The 18,128-nt window shown below is 44.2% G+C and overlaps 1 protein-coding gene across 4 annotated transcripts in view; it reads left to right on the top strand.

Moving 5' to 3' along the window:
• The window catches only part of SYT16 (synaptotagmin 16), a 150,673-nt gene that overhangs the window by 82,500 nt on the left and 50,045 nt on the right, over positions 1-18,128 (top strand). For 3 of the 4 annotated variants that reach the window (XM_068254277.1, XM_068254276.1, XM_068254275.1), the window contains exon 2: positions 7,018-7,549. The exons of the other annotated variant lie outside the window; for it this stretch is intronic. In XM_068254277.1, coding sequence (XP_068110378.1) covers positions 7,060-7,549 — 490 coding nt within the window. In that variant the 5' untranslated portion in view covers positions 7,018-7,059. The remainder of the gene's footprint in view (positions 1-7,017; positions 7,550-18,128) is intronic. 4 annotated transcript variants of the gene reach the window in all.

Below are 18,128 nucleotides of genomic sequence, written 5' to 3'. Positions count from 1 at the left end.
TCCTTGCTGCCATATATCCCCTGCCTGAGTGCGCGCGCGCGCGTCACTCTAAAACTAGAGGGACTACGAGTCCCAGCCAGCGCAGCCCCGCTCAGCGGTGACTCCGCAGCGGGGACCTGCGGGCTACTCGCCGCACCCAACGCGGCGGTTTCGCCGCGTTCTGCGGCCTCATGCACGGAGGCAGCCGCCTCATGATGCGAGGAGGCGGCTGCCTCTCCGTGCGAGACAAGGCTGAGTGCGGAAGGAGCCGCCCGCCGCCGGCTCATGGCGGCGGCTCCTCCGCGCTTTCTCACAGCTTCCTTTTAAAGCAGACCTGTCATGATAGATGTTAGCACACAGAGAGAATCTGATTATTGGTGATCTGCAGTATCACCAAGAATACAGATATATACCCGATTATTGGTGATCTGCAGAATCATCGATAATACAGATATATTGCTAACCTCTGGGCACGGCAGCAAAAGTAACACAATAAAGACAGTAAAATCACAGAAGTGTGGAAATATCCACCTCACGGTAATTCCTCAGAGGTGTGGTTACCTCTGAATGGGAACCCCGTGAGTGAGATCCTCTAACCAGGCAGAGTGAGGAATCTCGACCCCTAGCAGTAATCGTCTGCTTGGGGCAGGCGTCTCGGAGAGGCAAGCCTCAGAGATAACCCTCCAGTGGGAGACGTTCCACTGAAGGGAGAAAGGTCAGACAGGCAAGGGTTCGGCAACAGAGATGACAGCAGCGGTACAGGAGTGGAAGACAGAAGAGTAATCGGTAAACGGGCAGATGTCGGCAACAAGGATCAGATAGGCAAAGGTACAAGATCAGCAAGAGATAGAGTAGTCAGGGATAGCCAGAGTTAAACACAGATCAATATACAATAATATTCCTAAGCTAAGGTGTGAAATCCTTAGTATCATCACCAGGGCACTGCACTAAGGTCTGAGCGCTAACACAACAGTGTATTCACGACAGCAGACAGTGAGCAATTGAACACAGTGGGCTTAAATGCTGAAGCCCAGCTCCACCAGCCCGTCCAGGGGGCTGGAGCTAAAGTTAGCAAGTGATTGGCTGACTTAGGTCAGCTGATCGTCGGATCAGCTGACCTGCCTCCTTAGGGAATAAAGCTCCTGCCGCCTCGCGCGCGTGCGCAGGACCCTCTGCCTCTGACTCCTTGAGAGGCCAGGTCCCTGATCCATGCACGCCTGCACACGGAAGCCCACCGGCTGAGCAGCGGGACCCGCCGCCATCCTGTCAGCCGCGGCGGCGCCCGCTCTGCTCTGCGCCGGCGGCTCTGTGTTAGTTACGGGAACCGCCGGCTGGGACGTGGAGGCCGCCGCCACGCTGCCCTGCGCAGCGGCGGCTCCGCTATTGCTCACAAGACCTGAAAAACATTTCTTTGTTACAGCTGATACAAATCCTGCAATAAATCTGCAGTGTACCTACTTCCTGCCTTCATGGAAGCAGACATAGGGTTAACACCCTGTTTTTACAAATTAGCTGCTCTGCCATGGCAGAGGATATTACTGAGCTGAGGCAGCCAGCTGACAAGGCTGATAGATCAAATGACACTGGTGATTAGACACAAATGAGGGGGGATTAGACAGGCTAAACTCTCTAAATACATACAGGGTGCATTTCTTTATGCTTTCCTTCTGTCCTGTGCAGGAGTTCAGGTCCACTTTAAACAATGCCAGTTGCCTGGCTGTCCTCCTGATCCTCTGCGTCTAATATTTTTAGCCATAGACACTGAACAACCATACAGATCAGGTGCTTTAAAAAACAAATCTGACAAGATTAGCTGCATGCTTGTTCCAGGTGTGTTATTTAAGACACGAATGCAGCCATAGAGATCAGCAGGACGCCAGGCAACTGGTATTTTTTTTAAAGGAAATAAATATAGCAGCCTCCATATAACTCTCGCTTCAAGTTCCCTTTAAAATAAGATTCAACTGGCAGAACATATGGGGCTTGATTTACAAAAGCATGCTAAGTGTTAGCACGCCAGTGAAAAGCCGCTTATCACGTGCACGTTTTGCACGCACCGATTCACGTGCAAAAATCAGCCGCTTCGCGTGCTAAGTAGCGTGATAAGCATACTTTGCTCGCGAAGCGGTGCTTGCAAAACTTTACGTGTGCTAGCACGCCAACAGTAACAGCTTTGCCAGTGCAAACTACTTAGCACCCTAGTTTGCACGTGCAAAGCCTTACCACGTGCTAACTGAGTTAGCACTGATTAGAGAATCAAGCCCACAGGCTGCTGGACAAATGCTGCACTATTCGTGACTAGCCAAGCAGGCATGGGTTTAAATTCGGCTAAGGGTGATCCGTCTGACGTCTTCTTAAGCATGTCCCTCGGCGCCTCCCACGATGTGTTCCACGCGCGTAAGGTGATTACAAATACTTCCTCCTTCAACCCGGAAGGAGGAAGTGTTTTTAGTCACGTGACCGCCGCGTGAAACGCATCGTGGGAGGCGCTGAGGGACATACCTAAGAAGACGTCAGACGGGTAAGATTGACCCCCCCCCCCCCCCCCACCCGCACAGCATTACTGGGTGAAATCCGGATAGAACTATCCGGATCACCCTTAGACGAATTTAAGCCCATGCCTGCTAGCCACCCAGGCTGCTGATACAGGGGAGCAAGAACCTTTCTGATGACATCACTATTTGGCAGGGTGGGTTCTTTGGCAGCTGCTCAAATATGAAGGAAGCAATGGGGGCACTCTCTCCTCTTTTTCTTCCCAGGGTAGTGGCCACATAGGGAGAGCCCATCTTTGACCGTGAGGGCCTTGCTGTAGGGTGCATTGCAATAAGTATCTGTGTGCTGGTAACTTTTGCCGCATTTTCGGATAGCTAGATTGTGCGTGTCACACAGAGTCCAGATATCCCCTGGGTCTTGAAAATGAAAAGACTTAAGGCAAAACACATACTTTACCCTTGATTCAGCCCTGAGTAGGAATAAAGGTAATCTAACAAGCCAGATTATGCGTTTCTATAGCAGACGTAGTGTTAAGTATAGCACTTGGCACCAAGTATAAAGTTCCAACCTAGGGCAGCATAGACTAAGGCCCCATACACACGCTCAACAGCGGCCTTTTATGCAGATTAATTATCAAGCAACTTTTGTTGTGAAACAAGTTCAACAACCAAAAAAAAGTTGCTTGCTATTGTTCAAAGTACTGATAAAACGGATAAGACGTCAATCCAACAGTTAGATTGATGGCTTATCAGTTTTATCAGCTCTTTGATCAATAGCAAGCAACTTTTTTTTGGTTGTTCAACTTGTTTTAGGGCCCGTTTCCACTATCGCGAATCCGCATGCGTTGTCCGCATGCGGATTCGCACAGCCAATACAAATGGATGGGCCTGTTTCCACTTGTGCGTTGTGCGGAGCGTTTTCCTGTGCAGAATTTTTCTGCACGGCAGAGCCCTCAGAATTCGCCTGCGTGTGGAATGCAGGCGAATCGCACACAATGTATTTAATAGGGAAATCGCATGCATTTTCCCCATGCGTTTTTTGGCTCGAATTCGCATAGGTACCAATGTAAATTAACACAGGCAGTAACATGGTTAAAATCGCATATACCCTCACCTATTCGCATGCGAATTCGCGTCAAAAAACGCATGCGGAATCGCATCCGCATGCGATTTCGTCAGCGGTGGAATCCAGGCAATTCCGTACCGCAATAGTGGAAACGAGCCCTAAGGGCCCGTCTCCACTAGAGCGAATCTGCGTGCGTTTCCTGCATGCAAATTCGCATAGACTATACAAGTGGATGGGCCTGTTTCTACTTGTCAGGATTTCTGAGCGTTTTTCTATGCACGGCAGAGCCATCAGAATTCGCATACTGCATACCGCTATGCGATTCGCATACAATGTATTTAATAGGAAATTTGCATGCGGTTTCGGTATGCGAATTTTCATGCGAATTCGCATACAATTTCGCATAGAAACAATGGAAAAGCACACAGGCACTGCCATGGTTAAATTCGCAAACATAGTCATCCATGCGAAATCGTATGCGAATTTGCACGAAAATTCGCATACAACCGCATGCGAAATTCGCATGCAAATTTTTTCCACGGCGATTCCCACCGCACAAGTGGAAATGGGCCTTTACAGAAAAAGTTGATTGATAATTGTGAGAGATCGCTGTTGAGTGTGTGTATGGGGCTTAAGCATGCCCATTTATTAAGAACTGCCTAATTAATGGGCAAGAGCTTAAGCCACATACACACGTTCAACAAAAGTATTTTACTATAAACCACTTTACAAACAACTACTATTAAAAAAGTTGGAAAGATACATCTTGGTGTGCAAATAACTATTATACACGCTGAACAACTTGACGGATAACTTGACGAACAACTACAAATTTACATATTACTCAACAGGTGAACAACTAATATATTTTAGTTAATAATGGAAGTCATTGAAAAGTCATAGCAGACTTCCATACACATTGCCATGTTGGACACAACTTCTCTCAGTTGTTCGTCAAGTCAATCCAACAATGAGCTGCGTCTTTTAGAAGTTGTTGGTCGCCTCTTATCAGTGATAACGCCTTGACAAAAGTTGTCCATTTTCTTCAAGTTGTTTGATAATTGTGCATTTAAAAGACTTTTGTTGAGCGTGTGTATGAGCCTTTACTGTACAACCCTCATCTGGGTCTCAATGGTTCAGAGGAAGGCCTGTCAAAAGGTTAGACAATTAGGGTATGAGCAGTTGAAAGTATCCCAGATGGCACCATTTTTCTAGGGCCGTTTCCACTTGCATGGTTTCCACGCCAAATCCGCAGAGTTTCCCTGCAGGCAAATCGCGCAGGGAAACTCTGCCATAGGGAACAATAGTGCCGCAACATTCTGGATGGAAATGCCGGCCGAATCACTAGTGCAAACGATTTGAACGGCATTTCCATCCAAAATGGTGCAGGAGACTGTTCTCTGTGGAAGTAGCTGAACGTGATGGAAATCTCACAAATACTAATTCACTAGTAGTGATGGCCATGTCTAGGAGATCTCTAGGAGAAACATGTGATTTGTTTGATCAGCTGATAGATTTGCAAAGCTTTGATTTGCTGTGATCACATCCTTCTTTAACAGATGTTCACGACTAGCAAATCAGAGACTTGCATATCTATCACCTGACCAAACTTATCACATGCTTCTCCATGAGTTCCCCCTAGACATGACCATTACTGTTCACCTGCCCTTCACCAACCTTTACTGTGGTTTGATATGACTCGTGAGTAATTTGTAAACGGATGATAATAGTTGTGCACAAAAGCAAATATGATAATAGTATAGGATAGGTTATAAAAAGTAGAAGAACACATTTTTATTAAATGTTATGTCAGAGTTTAATCCTGCTAATTTTCTCATATTGGTCTGTGACGTTATTCAGCATGTTAATAGACCAATAGGGAAGCTTGTAACATCAAAGGGGAGGAGCTTTCTCCTGACACTCTGAGCATTAGCAGTACTGCTTCTGGGTGTGGCTTTGGAACACAAATCACTTTTATCATGCAGTTTTCCCTGAATGTAACCTCTAATTGCATACTTTATAATCATATATGCACTGTATATCACATCAGTTTAGGATCACAATGGGTTAGATTTTTACTGTAGTCTTTGCCTCCATTTAGGGAATTTTCCCTCCTATTCTTCCTATCCCACTGGACTTTGGGTATATCTCTCCACAAGGGACTATTATAAAATATATATATATATTTTTGCAAACTGGAGATGTAGAGACCTTGTCAAGTTGTTACGTTTTTTTTTTCTTCTTCATTTTTTTGCTGTTCCTCATTTCCTGTCTCCTGAATAACCACGGTTCATATTGAAGCCAGGATTTCGGTAATTTTTCCCTTTTTCCTCTCCTTATTCCCTTAAAGGACTCATGAGGTGACAACAACAAAAACGTTGTTTTTCTTACCTAGGGCTTCTTCCTGCCCCTAGAAGTCATTTGGGTCCCTTGCCGCATCTCCTGTCTCTGCTGGCAGCCTCTGAAGATCGCAAAAAACCCCAGATGGGTCAGCATCTTCTGTGCATGCGTGGGCGTGTGCCCACATCACCAGGAGCGTACTGTGGATGCACGCCCGTGCATGTGCAAAAGCACCGAACCCTCTGGGAGTCGGCAATCTTCAGAGGGGGTCAGTGGAGACGGGGGAAGACTGGAGATGCGGTGAGGGACCCAAATGAATTCCAGGGGCTGGAAGAAGCCCCAGGTGAGTAAAACTACATTCGCCTTGTTAGTCTTTTAACTAACTATGGGTAGATCTCTCCACAAAGGACTACATTTTTTGCCGGAGATGTAATAGAGATCTTGTGAAGTTATTTTTTTTTTTTGTGTGTGTGTGTGGTTTTTTTTTGCTGTACCTCATCATCACCGGTCTCCTGGATCACCAAGATTATTTAAACCTATTTCCATGTTTTCAGGATTCTGGGAGCCCCCCCCCTCCTCCACACACACACACACCTCCCATATTTACTGCTTACTGCTGAGAGGCTTACATTTCAGGGTCCTGTGAATCCAGCCAGATAACCATAGATTGTGAAGCACGGGGAGCCTGATTCAGCCCCTGGACGGCTTTGTTCTGACTTCTCCCTCTCCCACAACTCCACCCCCTGCTACATCCCAGGAACTCCATGGCACTCTTGAGTGTATTGTTGTTAAGTATGGAGTTTTTGTTGGGGGGGGGGGGGGAGGGGGGGTCCACCCTATTACTTCTTGTGGATGAGAGAAGAGACCTAAGTTTAAAAAAATGAAGATGGGCTTAAGCTTGAAACATTTAGATGTGCTTTAAAGACATGGAGGTCCGTGGGACAGGAAAAGAGAAAACCTCTCTAATCTGGATACTGACTGCAGTAAATAGCTGAGCAGATTCGAACCCTTTTCCAAAATATTCAAACAAAAAGAATCTTTATTTCTAGAGTTGGTATTGTAAATAATACACATAACTTTATTGTGTCCATTGTTTTGAGGTGGGACAGGGGTTTAATTTGCATAATTCTTATACTATAGCTTTTGAAAACCTGATGAGTTCTCGATGAGCAAATTCTGGTCATGGTGGTAGTTATGGCAGGCCAGAATTTCTTCCAGCCGGTTTCGTCCTGGATATCTCGCATGCGTGATTCTCCGAATGCATCCAGCTCTCAAGCAAACTTACCTAAACCTGGCTCAGAAGTGAACAGCAGCCAAGGCAGCGAATATGACGTCAGCCTGGATGCATTTCCTGCTGGTGAAACATTTGTGTATGAAAAGCCACCTCTGGTTGTACATACTTCAGATGCCGAGTCATGGACATCTGATGAGAATGATGATGAGAAGGAAACTGGTAGCTTGGCCAAAAAGAAGACACCTGCTAGACTGACACCTGTAACGGAGTCCAGCAGCACCCCTCCACGGTCAGAAAAATCAAGGTCAACAGCAGTGGTCCAAGAAGATGCTAGTGTTTTAGACACCATTTCTACAATCACAGATGATGAAGAGCATGTCAACCATCAAATAAAGGCTCTCATGAGGGACCTAGACACGCCAACATTTAGCTCTGAAGGTAAGTTTATCGTTGTTTTATTCTTCTCCAATTTCTTTCTCTTTTGTCAATTTTTTTCCCATCCCTCCTGTGATGTACAAAATATGTTCCAGATGATGTGGTTACACCACCAAAAAAAGCAATTTTCCTAAACAATTATCTCTAAAATGTTTATCTGCTGCAGATTCAAAACACTTGATATTAACAAGCTGTATATAACAATTCACCGTTGGCTTCAACAGACCTCTTTTTTTTTATGGTTTGAAAATATGATTTACATTTACCAGAAGGTCAACCGTATGACAAGACCAAAAGCTTTGGTTAGCCTCAGATCATCCATTTGGGTCAAAGAAGTTGTACAAAAAAAACATAGAAATAGTGAAGTGCACACCACTCTGTGCCTGATACGTTTACTTCTTACATAGTTGTGGTGCAACATCCAGATAAGAAACAAGAGATGATTGGTTATGCTCTGAGAGAAAAAACCATGCAAGAGCAACTCGCTTTTAACACTATAGCGCACTTCTCATAAATTTGATATCATCTTCATGAAGGTATAACCACAGATAATAACCATATACTTATTGGCACATGTAGCTTTAAGAGAGGTTTTGCCCTGCAATGTGGGCTTTCTCAAGACCATATGATCAAGACCAATCGGTCTAGAGAAAGCCCATGTTGCAGGGCGAAACGATCGTCGGCCCTCCTCTGCACCTCTCTTAAAGCTACATGTGCTGATAAGTATATGGTTTTATCTGCTGTTATGCCTTCATGAAAATATTAGAGTTTTGGGTCATATATGTTTCTTGGAAAATGATCTTGTATATATCACATATTGTATGACATTGAAGTTCAAAAAACAACTGCTTTAAAGTGAACCTGTAATGTGACTAACCATGATCAGTCTAATAAGGCTATTTTCACTGTGGATTGTTGCAGTGTGTTGTACTAACAAGGAATGCAACACAACTCCCAATGTGAACCTAGCCTACTACTGTGAGAATGGAAACATATTGTGATGTTCTTATTGAACATCACAATATGATGTTGTAGTAGTAATTGAACTGGAAACTAGTCCACTTCTGGCCAGTAGCTACGTTTCTCTGTATACATGCACATTTACAGTATACCTTGTATTTTATGCAACATAGGTAAGTACTAAGCGTAGAAGAGGAATCAGTGCTGGAGACTTGGGCACAGGATACAGCTGGTATATGGCTGATCCTACTGCTGCACAAGTTAGTGTTGGGCGAACAGTGTTCGCCACTGTTCGGGTTCTGCAGAACATCACCCTGTTCGGGTGATGTTCGAGTTCGGCCGAACACCTGATGGTGTTCGGCCTTTTAAGTTCGGGTTCGGCCCGAACTATTGAATGGCCGCCGACAGGGCCGAACAGGGCCCCTGTTCGGCCGAACAGGGCCCTGTTCGCCCGAACATGCCGCAATACGGCCCCCCTATGGGGTCGCAGGCATAAGGGGGGGAGCATGCCCCGATCGCGGGGGGGTCGGAAATTCCCCCCACCCCCTCCGCTAGCGCTCCCCCCTCTGCCCGCTTCCCCATACAAAAGTTTAAGGAAAGTACCTGCGGTAGTGGATGGCCTGGCAGTGGCACTGTGGAGTGAGGAGGAGGAGTCGGAGAGTGACGCGTTAAGGGAGGCCGGGCAGCGGGCGTGAGGTCAGAGAAAGGGCGGAAGTACCACAAGGGTACTACCGCTGAACCGCCCGCTGCCCGGCCTCCCTCAACACGTCACTCTCCGGACTCCTCCTCCTCACTCCACAGTGCCACTGCCAGGCCATCCACTACCACAGGTACTTTCCTGAAACTTTTGTATGGGGAAGCGGGCAGAGGGGGGAGCGCTAGCGGAGGGGGTGGGGGGAATTTCCGACCCCCCCGCGATCGGGGCATGCTCCCCCCTTATGCCTGCGACCCCATAGGGCCCCCAAAAGCGGGATGTTCGGGAAGTTCGGGGTTCGGCCCGAACATGCCGAACATCTCGGCCATGTTCGGCGAACTTTCCCGAACCCGAACATCCAGGTGTTCGCCCATCACTAGCACAAGTCCCGACCATGTTATTTACTATTCCCCCTCCAGGCCGCCATGGATGGTGGGGAATTATTGTGTTTTAAAACTAACTTCAGCTCCGTCTTCTGACGGCGTTGAAGTTACTCACTGTGTGCCCAAGTCTCCTGCACTGGATTCACCGTGTTCGAATAGCTAACTAGAAATAGGCCAACTTTGTCCAGCTAGTCAGCAGATAAACAGGTTACCCCCCTGTTGTGTAATCCTATGTTTGTTTTATAGTGAGCCACTGAACTGCAACACACAGGCAGATAGGACTTTCGTGCTTACTGAACCAATTCATTATCCTTCTCATCCCATTGCTGTAATGTGGGGTTGTCAGCCATAAAATCATATTCCTATTACCCACTACTCTGTGTTTATTTTGTAGTCTACATTCTGACCCTGCATTGTAAGCATTCCAATATAATCATAAATGTGTCTGCTGTAATGAATCTTATCTCAGTCATCTCATGCATTGCCAGGGAGAGGGAAGCTGAAAAAAGCCTTGTTATCTTCCCTTTTCCCCCTTCCACATTTCTGCTCCTTGCTGATTGGCTGAGGGCAGTTCAGTGTAACACGAGGCTTAGAATGGAAATAGAAGAAAAATCACCTCACCCCCCTGCAGAAGCTGCTGAAATCCGATCTATGTTCTGCTCACGTGTTTACAAAGCAAACTAGATATGACAGTGCAGTTCTGCATACACCATTTCAGGCAGAGGAGTAAGGGAGGAAATTACAGCAGGATTAGCTTCAGTCAGATGCAGTACAGATGGAAAATGCCTAGAGCAGTTTTCTCTTTATTTCCTATATACAATTCACTGAAATAAAAATGTGGACAGTGCCATACATGTTATATAAGTAGAACAAGTATTTATCTACTTATATACGTGTTTTTTTCCCTGGGATAGTATGGCTAACCCTCGCTCTTTGATACTTAGCTACATGGGCGTAGCAATCACCCCTGCGACCCCTGCCATCCCAGAGGCTGTGGGGGCCCCTCCACCTCCCTCTCCCCCACTGCAGGTGCAGCCAATAAGCAAAGAAACCTCCCCATTCCCTCATGAAAACAGTCTGCAGTAGCGTGTGTCATTTCATTTGTGCTTCCAGAGGCTGCTTCATTAGCCGTCTCCCTGCTCTCTGCTGCCATTAGCCGGCTCCCAATCCCGTGGGGTTGGGGACAACGTGGGTCCCATTCTATCGTTTTTGCATGGGGGCCCAATTAAGTCTAGTTACGCCCTGCTTAGTCACTGACTCACAGCAAGCATGCATCTTTATTCAGACTTCCCTGGCGGTGTGTTTGTTTGGCATCAGCAACTCAGTCAGTGGCGGACAAAGCCAACAGTGGGCCACTGTGCAGAATGGGAGGAAAAGAGTCCATGCAGCGTGTGTAGATGTACAAAAAATCGGGCATGCTTGCATCAGATTGTGACAACATAAAAGTATGTGTACTTCATTTATATGCTGTAGGCACTGTACTTAGTGATGATCGTAATCAAGAAATTACGATTTTGCTAAATTTCGCGTAAATTTTAGCAATTACGCTTATACGAATTTCACGAAATTTTGTGTAATTTCGTGCCGACTTTAGCAGTGAATAGCAAAGCCCCCAAATATGCTATTGACGCCAAAATTGCTACGTATGTTAAGGAGAATCGTGGGAATTTTGCAAAAAGACCTTATAGCTTTTGAGAAACTCGATTTTAAAAATGCAAGTAAAAATGGTTTTTAAACTTAGAAAAATTACAGTTTAAAAAACATTTTTCTTTGCATTTTTAAAATCGAGTTTCTCAAAAACTACAAGTTCTTTTTGAGACTTATACCCACTATTCTGCTTAACATATGTTGCAATTTTGGTAGCAATAGCATGTATGGAGGCTTTGCAATTAACCTCTAAAGTTGGCACAAAATTATGCCAAATTTCGCGAAAATTACACGAAAAATTCTATGAAATTTTTAAATACTACTATTACATTTAAAATTAATTACGATTTTCTCTGAAATTTCTGCCCACCACTGATCTGTACTAATAGGGCATGCTTGTTATCCCATACAGTATGTGACTGTGCCATAAGCAGGCATCACTGCTCCTCATGCCCGTGTCACACATGCTCCTAAAAAAAAGATGTAGACTTGTGAAAATTTATAGGGAAGGCTCACGCAGGAGCTAAAAAAAAAAAAAAATCCACTTACCTATGGCTTCCTCCAGCCCGTGGCGGGCAGGACGTGCCCTCGCTGCGGCACTGCAGGCTCCTGGTCTTCTTCGGTGGCGCACCCGACCTGGCCAGGCCGGCTGCCAGGTCGGGCTCTTCTGCACTCCAAAATGCGCCTCCAAAATACAAATTTCACTGGGAAAATGTAAACTGCAGCAGTTCTTACACTGTTTCTCAAATTGACACAGTTGGTCACTGGGTGAATGGGATTAATATTCAGAAAAGTGGATGGAGCCTTCAAAAGCCAATCAAAATTCACTGTAACGATCGGTGTAACACAGAGAGGATCTGATTGCCGGTGATCTGCAGTATCACCGAGAATGCAGATATATACCAGATTATTGATGATCTGCAGTATCACCGATAATCCGATATATCTCTAACCTCTGGACACCTGATAAGAGTGTTTTAGTGCAACAGTAATACTTTGAGGACCGCACCTGGAAGACAGGTGCAACTGTAATACTTTGAGGACCGCACCTGGGAGACAGGTGCAAGAGCAGATAGGAATGCTGCTCGGCAACTGGTTCCTTCCGTAGTCTGGCCTCTCCACGGGGAGGAGTCAGACAGAGAGTGGGAAGGACAGAACGTGAGTGACACCAATGGAGAAGTGTCACTGACAGATTTGCGAGCTATCTCCTAACAGGAGAGAGAGTTCTCGAGGTCAGACAAGCCAGGTCGTTAACACACGGACAGATAAAGTACAGAGACAGGAGGCAGATGCAGAATCCAGAGACTAGCCGAGTTTTGGCAACAGAGTATCAGAATGACATAGGTACAAAATCAGAGATCAGAAGAATGGTCAGGAAAGCAGAAGGTCATAACAAATAATCAACAATGCATAAGCTAAGGTGTGAGTTCCTTGGTCGTCAACACCTTGGAAACTGATCTAGAATACAATACAGATAATAATAGATTTCCTAGACTAAGGTGTGAGATCCTTGGCCATTAACACCTTGGAAACTGGTCTAATAAACACAGATACTGACAAGGTCTGAGTGCTACCACGTAGTGATCGCAACGCCAGACACCAGAGGAATGGCCAGCACCCAGTATATATACACCAGCGCTTCCCAGCGCCTCCCCTAAGTGCTGGACCAATGAGAACAGATGGATTTGTCAGCTGACCGGCCTGGTCAGCTGACTCCCTTCTGAGTGTCATATAAGCTCTGCCTTTCAGTGCGCGCGTCCTTCTGATTCTGTGTGGACTACCAGTCCCAGCCACACCAGACATGTTTTGCAATGTGTCAACCTGTTTGAGCGCGGGGCCAGCCGCACCGCCAACCGAGCATGCGGCGGTTTCCCCGCGCTCAGCCACTATGTCAGTAGTAGGCCTATGCGTACCGACTGCCGCGTCGGACGTGGATTCCGCCGCTGGGCATGCGGCGGTTTCTCCACGTTCCGCCCCGCTGGTGGACACGTGCCTAAACACTCCAGATGCCATGCTAGACGCGGAATCAGCCGCCTCACTCTGAGTACTTGCGGCGGCTCTTCCGCGTTTTCTCACATTCACCTAGTGATTTTCAACAGGAATATTTAATTGCTGCCATTCTTGCATTGTTAATGGCACAAGCCTCAAACCTGGTAGAGTTGGTCATTGGGTGACTGGGGATCAAATTCAGAAAAGGGTGTGGAGCCACAGCCAATCAGATTTGTTTAATTTCAATGAAAATTATTAATGCCAAAGGCCGCAAAGCTCACAAACTAGGTCATTGAGTAATTGGTTAGAAAAAGTGGGTGGAACCAACATCAGCCAAATACATAACCGGGCAAAGCCGGGCCATCCGCTAGTAATAATAATAAGATATGTATGACAGATATTGCCAATTACAAGCAGATAATTCCGATAGGCAGATATCCAAGACAACATATAAAGTATGCTACATGTGGCATGCAAAACGCCTGTAGCTTTCTGTAGCAAAATGTGGTTGTACTCAAAAAAGTTGCATAATGCAAAAGTATGGGAACCTATCCAAGGCATTGGAACCACCAGCGAAGCAATACAATAGATTGAATTAGAGATGTGGAACTCCAGTCCTCAAGGGCCGAGGTCCTCACACATTTTTGGCGCAACTCATATTAATAGATGGGACTGAATCAGGAAGGGTGTGGTTCATTAAGTAGAACACATTTCTGCATTCCTCAGTCTATCCTAAACACGGGCATGGATCTGGCCCTCGAAGACTGGAGTTCGACATCCCTGCATTAAATCCCACCAAGAGTGGCATATTATACTACAACAGGAGTAACATCTAATACTACTGCTATTACATGAATGCTTACATAAGTATAAGAAGTCAACATTTTTACTCAACATGCCTTATGTATACCTCAATGTACTTTTTGCTCCAACTCACAGGCTCGGTAAGAATTTCTTGACTCTTAATTTCTTCACAGATAATTGACTTCATGCATTGTTTTAGACTTTTTCAAACTCTATTTTCCGACATACACTAAGATCTGCATACATGCGGTAATAGTTCTGTAATTTATCTAAAAACTGTATGACGGTTCACCATGCAATATTTTATTGGGTGTTTTAAAGCGGAATATAACCCTGCATTTCAACTTTGCTCTAAAACATTATTTACAGTATATTATATGCAACCAGCATTTTTTTTTTTACTAGACCAGCATTGGAAGGGTTACACAGAGTTTTAAAGTTCCTGGAGATTTCTGCAGACGCATCAGAAGCTGAAATAGATACATTTTGTTTACATAAATGTATCTAAGTGTTGAATGTTACACACTTTGGCTGTCGTCCAGCTCAGTCAGAGAGAGTGAGTCACATTCAACACTTAGATACATTTATGTAAACAAAATGTATCTATTTCAGCTTCGGATGCGTCTGCCGAAATCTCCAGGAACTTTAAAACTCTGTGTAACCCTTCCAATGCTGGTCTAGTAAAAAAAAAAAATATGCTGGTTGCATATAATATGCTGTAAATAATGTTTTAGAGCAAAGTTGAAATGCAGGGTAATATTCAGCTGGAATCGTTCTGTACATCATTCAATATTTGATGGATTATTGTAGTGCAGGGAAAATGGATGAAAGCTGTGATACAGATAACATTTTTATTATTGTTGTTGTTATTATTATACTGACAAGTAAAGGGCAAGTCCAGGCTGCATAAAAAGTAACATCAAATTTGTATCAGCTCAAATCCATTAGTATCTTAACAATTTTAATTACTACATAATAGTTTTACAAAATTAGGTAAATATATTTTTATTAATAACTTTCTTATTTTCCTAAATAGTTAAATTAGTTTTCACCTTTTCTCTGCTATGTTTCCTCCCTTCTATCACTTCCCGAATGGCTGTTGGTTACCGATGGAGATTAATACTGAACATCTCACTTGGATTTACGGCCTTTGTCTAATCTTTGTATATTGACATTTAGTGAGGTATTTATCTCACGAGTTGGTAATTTACCTCACTAGTTGGTAAATTTAGTTTTTCCTGTGGTAACAGGCCTAGTGAATTGACATGTCACTAAATGTCCTATGAATCAGCTGTTTTCTGTTTTTACTGAATTTGATAAGGGCCAGAAGTTTTCTCCTATTTTTTTTCATGTTCTGTTTAAAATAACTTTTCATCACTCTACAATTGAAAAAGTAGCAAAAAGTAGTTGGAAAAGTAGTCAAAGTATTTCTTGCTTGATGGGGGCTTAAAATAAATTTTTATAAGATTTGATAATATCACCCAGGAGAAAACTTAGAAGAAAAAGTGAATTGGATCGTCCCAAAGTGTCCACAGATTCGAATTAGTTACATTAGTTAGATCCTTAACTAACGTTTTATGCAGGGGGCTTTGTATTGTCTGACGTATTTGAAAAACAACAACTCTGCAGTAATAGAAACATTAATTGATCTGATTGTCCAGTATTATTTAAGGCTTATGGTAAGGCCCCCCAAAAAGATACTTACCTAAGGAGAGGGAAGGTCCTATAGAGCCTTCTCGTTCCTCTCGCGATGCCTGTTCCAGCGCTGGCTCCTCCGTTTGAATTGACTGTAGATACCAGATAGACAAGCACTTAAGCGTGTGCTTAAGTGGAAAGACTCAATAGCCCAAATTAGTCAAATGAAATTCAATGCGAAGAATCCACAGCACCACGTCAGTAATGTATAGCTCTTTTTTTGTTTAAAATAGTAAAGAGCTGCTGTTTCGGACAAGGTCCTTCCTTAAGCTGTGTCAGGCTTACTTTGAATTGACTGTTGCAGGAGGCTTCGGAGGTCTTCAGGAGCCCGAGTGCTCCCAAAGACTGGCAGCTCTGTACTGCACATGCGTGAAAGCACTAGCGCAGAAGCAGTATGGAGCCGCCTGTCTTCGGGAGCCTCCTGCAATACTGCTACCGGGGGAGCCAGGGCTGTAACGCAGGGACCATGAGAGGCGCAGGAAGGCTCTATAGGATCCAGGGCCTTCCCTCTCCTTAGGTGAGTATGCTTGATTTTTTTTTTTTTTTTTTTTGGAATCCCATTCACTCTAAAGTAGAAAAAAACATTGAAAAAAGGGCATGTTTTTTCATATTTTGTTTGCTCTGTTTCAAAATATGCAAGTCTTATTTGGTATAGAATATTAGAACATCATGTATAAATACCTTTCTTATTCGTCGGCCCATTACTAGCATTGATGTAGTTTGCTCGTGAGATAAATTGTTTCCAAGGCAACAGAAGCGGTCACTGGTTGCTGTCGAGGTTGCCAATGGTGATGTAACAAATAAAACAGACCCGAGTACACTTCATGCAGCCTGCCCTGATTATAGGGTTCAGCAAGAGCTCTTTACAACCTCTCAGCGCAGTTTTCTTTACGCTAATTGATCTAAATGCCAGGGCGCTTTTTTTTTCAGCTGAGAGTTCATTGACTGAATCCTTGAAAGGAAAAAAACAAAACAAAACTATGATGATTAATGTTTAAGAAAAAATACTGTTTTTCGTCCTCAGTTATACAGCATGCATGACCATTCTTGGATGCTATCTTGATTTACGTAGAATTAAAGAGGTTATTTTTGCAGACAAAATCTGTATATGTATGTATGTATGTATGTATGTATGTATGTATGTATGTATGTATGTATGTATATATATATATATATGTGTGTATGTGTATGCATACAACAGTATATCTGTCTCTATGTAACCCAGGGTGACAGGTTTTATCTCATTATAGATTTCCATACACATACCTCCCTTCTCGTTAATCACGTTCTAAACACCAAGACATCCAGCAATCAGAATAAACTTCTATTTTTGTGAGTCCCCCAAGCGTGACCCCTGCCTGAAGGTTAGTGTTTAGTGTCCATTGGGTTAAAAGGGTGATGAGAAATTGGCCCCTGAAACTTGGCACCAAAAGCTAATTTGGTAAACCAACTTCTATTATGGTAAAGGTGTTTGGTCCTTCAAAATTATTAATAACGTTAAATTACAAAATGGCTTTTATGACAAATGTGTTTATTATTTCTGGGGCTGTTATTGAAAACTTCCCGTGCAGTTTCTCTGCCCTGACAACATGTAAATATACTCTGGACTGCTATTTGTGTAATGAGTAGTCTAGAATTACGACCGTTCTATTCCCCGTGTTACTGCAGCCATTCTCTTGGCAAGCAGCACTTTAGAAGAATGTATAGTTCACGATGACCTTCCAGGCAATCTATGTTTTCATAAAGTGCCCTTTTTGCTGCTCAAGGACATTAAATGCCACTTCTGTTTCAGGCTTGTGTTGTGAGTGTTTTCCTGACTGTTTCTTTCCATGGGATACGAGGTTGGATGCCATCCAGGTCTCCTAATGAATCTGAAGAGCGTGGGTGGTGGTAGTGGGGGCAGAAGAAGGGTCACATGAATGTATATCGCCAGTTTTCTGCTTCCAGGAAGGAGCTGCAGAAGGAAGCTTTTTTTGGCTTCCGATAGAACTCTGTGTTTTACTATTGATCTAGCTGATCAGCCTACATGCTGGGGTAGTGGATAGCACTCTTGCAGAACTGGTTTAAGTCTGGGTCAGGACACTATCTGAATATGTATGTTCTCCCATTTTTGTTTAGTTTTTCTCTGGGCATTCCTGATTCCTCCCACATCCCAAAAACATTTAAGTTCATTGCCCCCCCCCTCCCAAAAAAAAATACAAAAATAAACTTTTCTGATGCCCAGGGCTGTGGAGTCAGTAAACATCATCCAACTGCTACTCCTCATTTTATGAAACCACTCATTTCACGTACCCAACATTGCTCTGACTCCTCTACTCTGACTCCTTAGTCTAATGCTTACCAGGGTTGTGGAGATAATACAAAAATCCTCTGGCTCCAACTCCTCAGTTTATGAAACCACTGACTCCAA

Source organism: Hyperolius riggenbachi, chromosome 9 (genome assembly GCF_040937935.1).
Source record: "Hyperolius riggenbachi isolate aHypRig1 chromosome 9, aHypRig1.pri, whole genome shotgun sequence".
In the NCBI taxonomy this organism is placed as follows: Eukaryota; Metazoa; Chordata; class Amphibia; order Anura; family Hyperoliidae; genus Hyperolius; species Hyperolius riggenbachi.
Note: the sequence above shows the minus strand (reverse complement) of the source record. Positions and strands in the feature narration are given on the sequence as shown.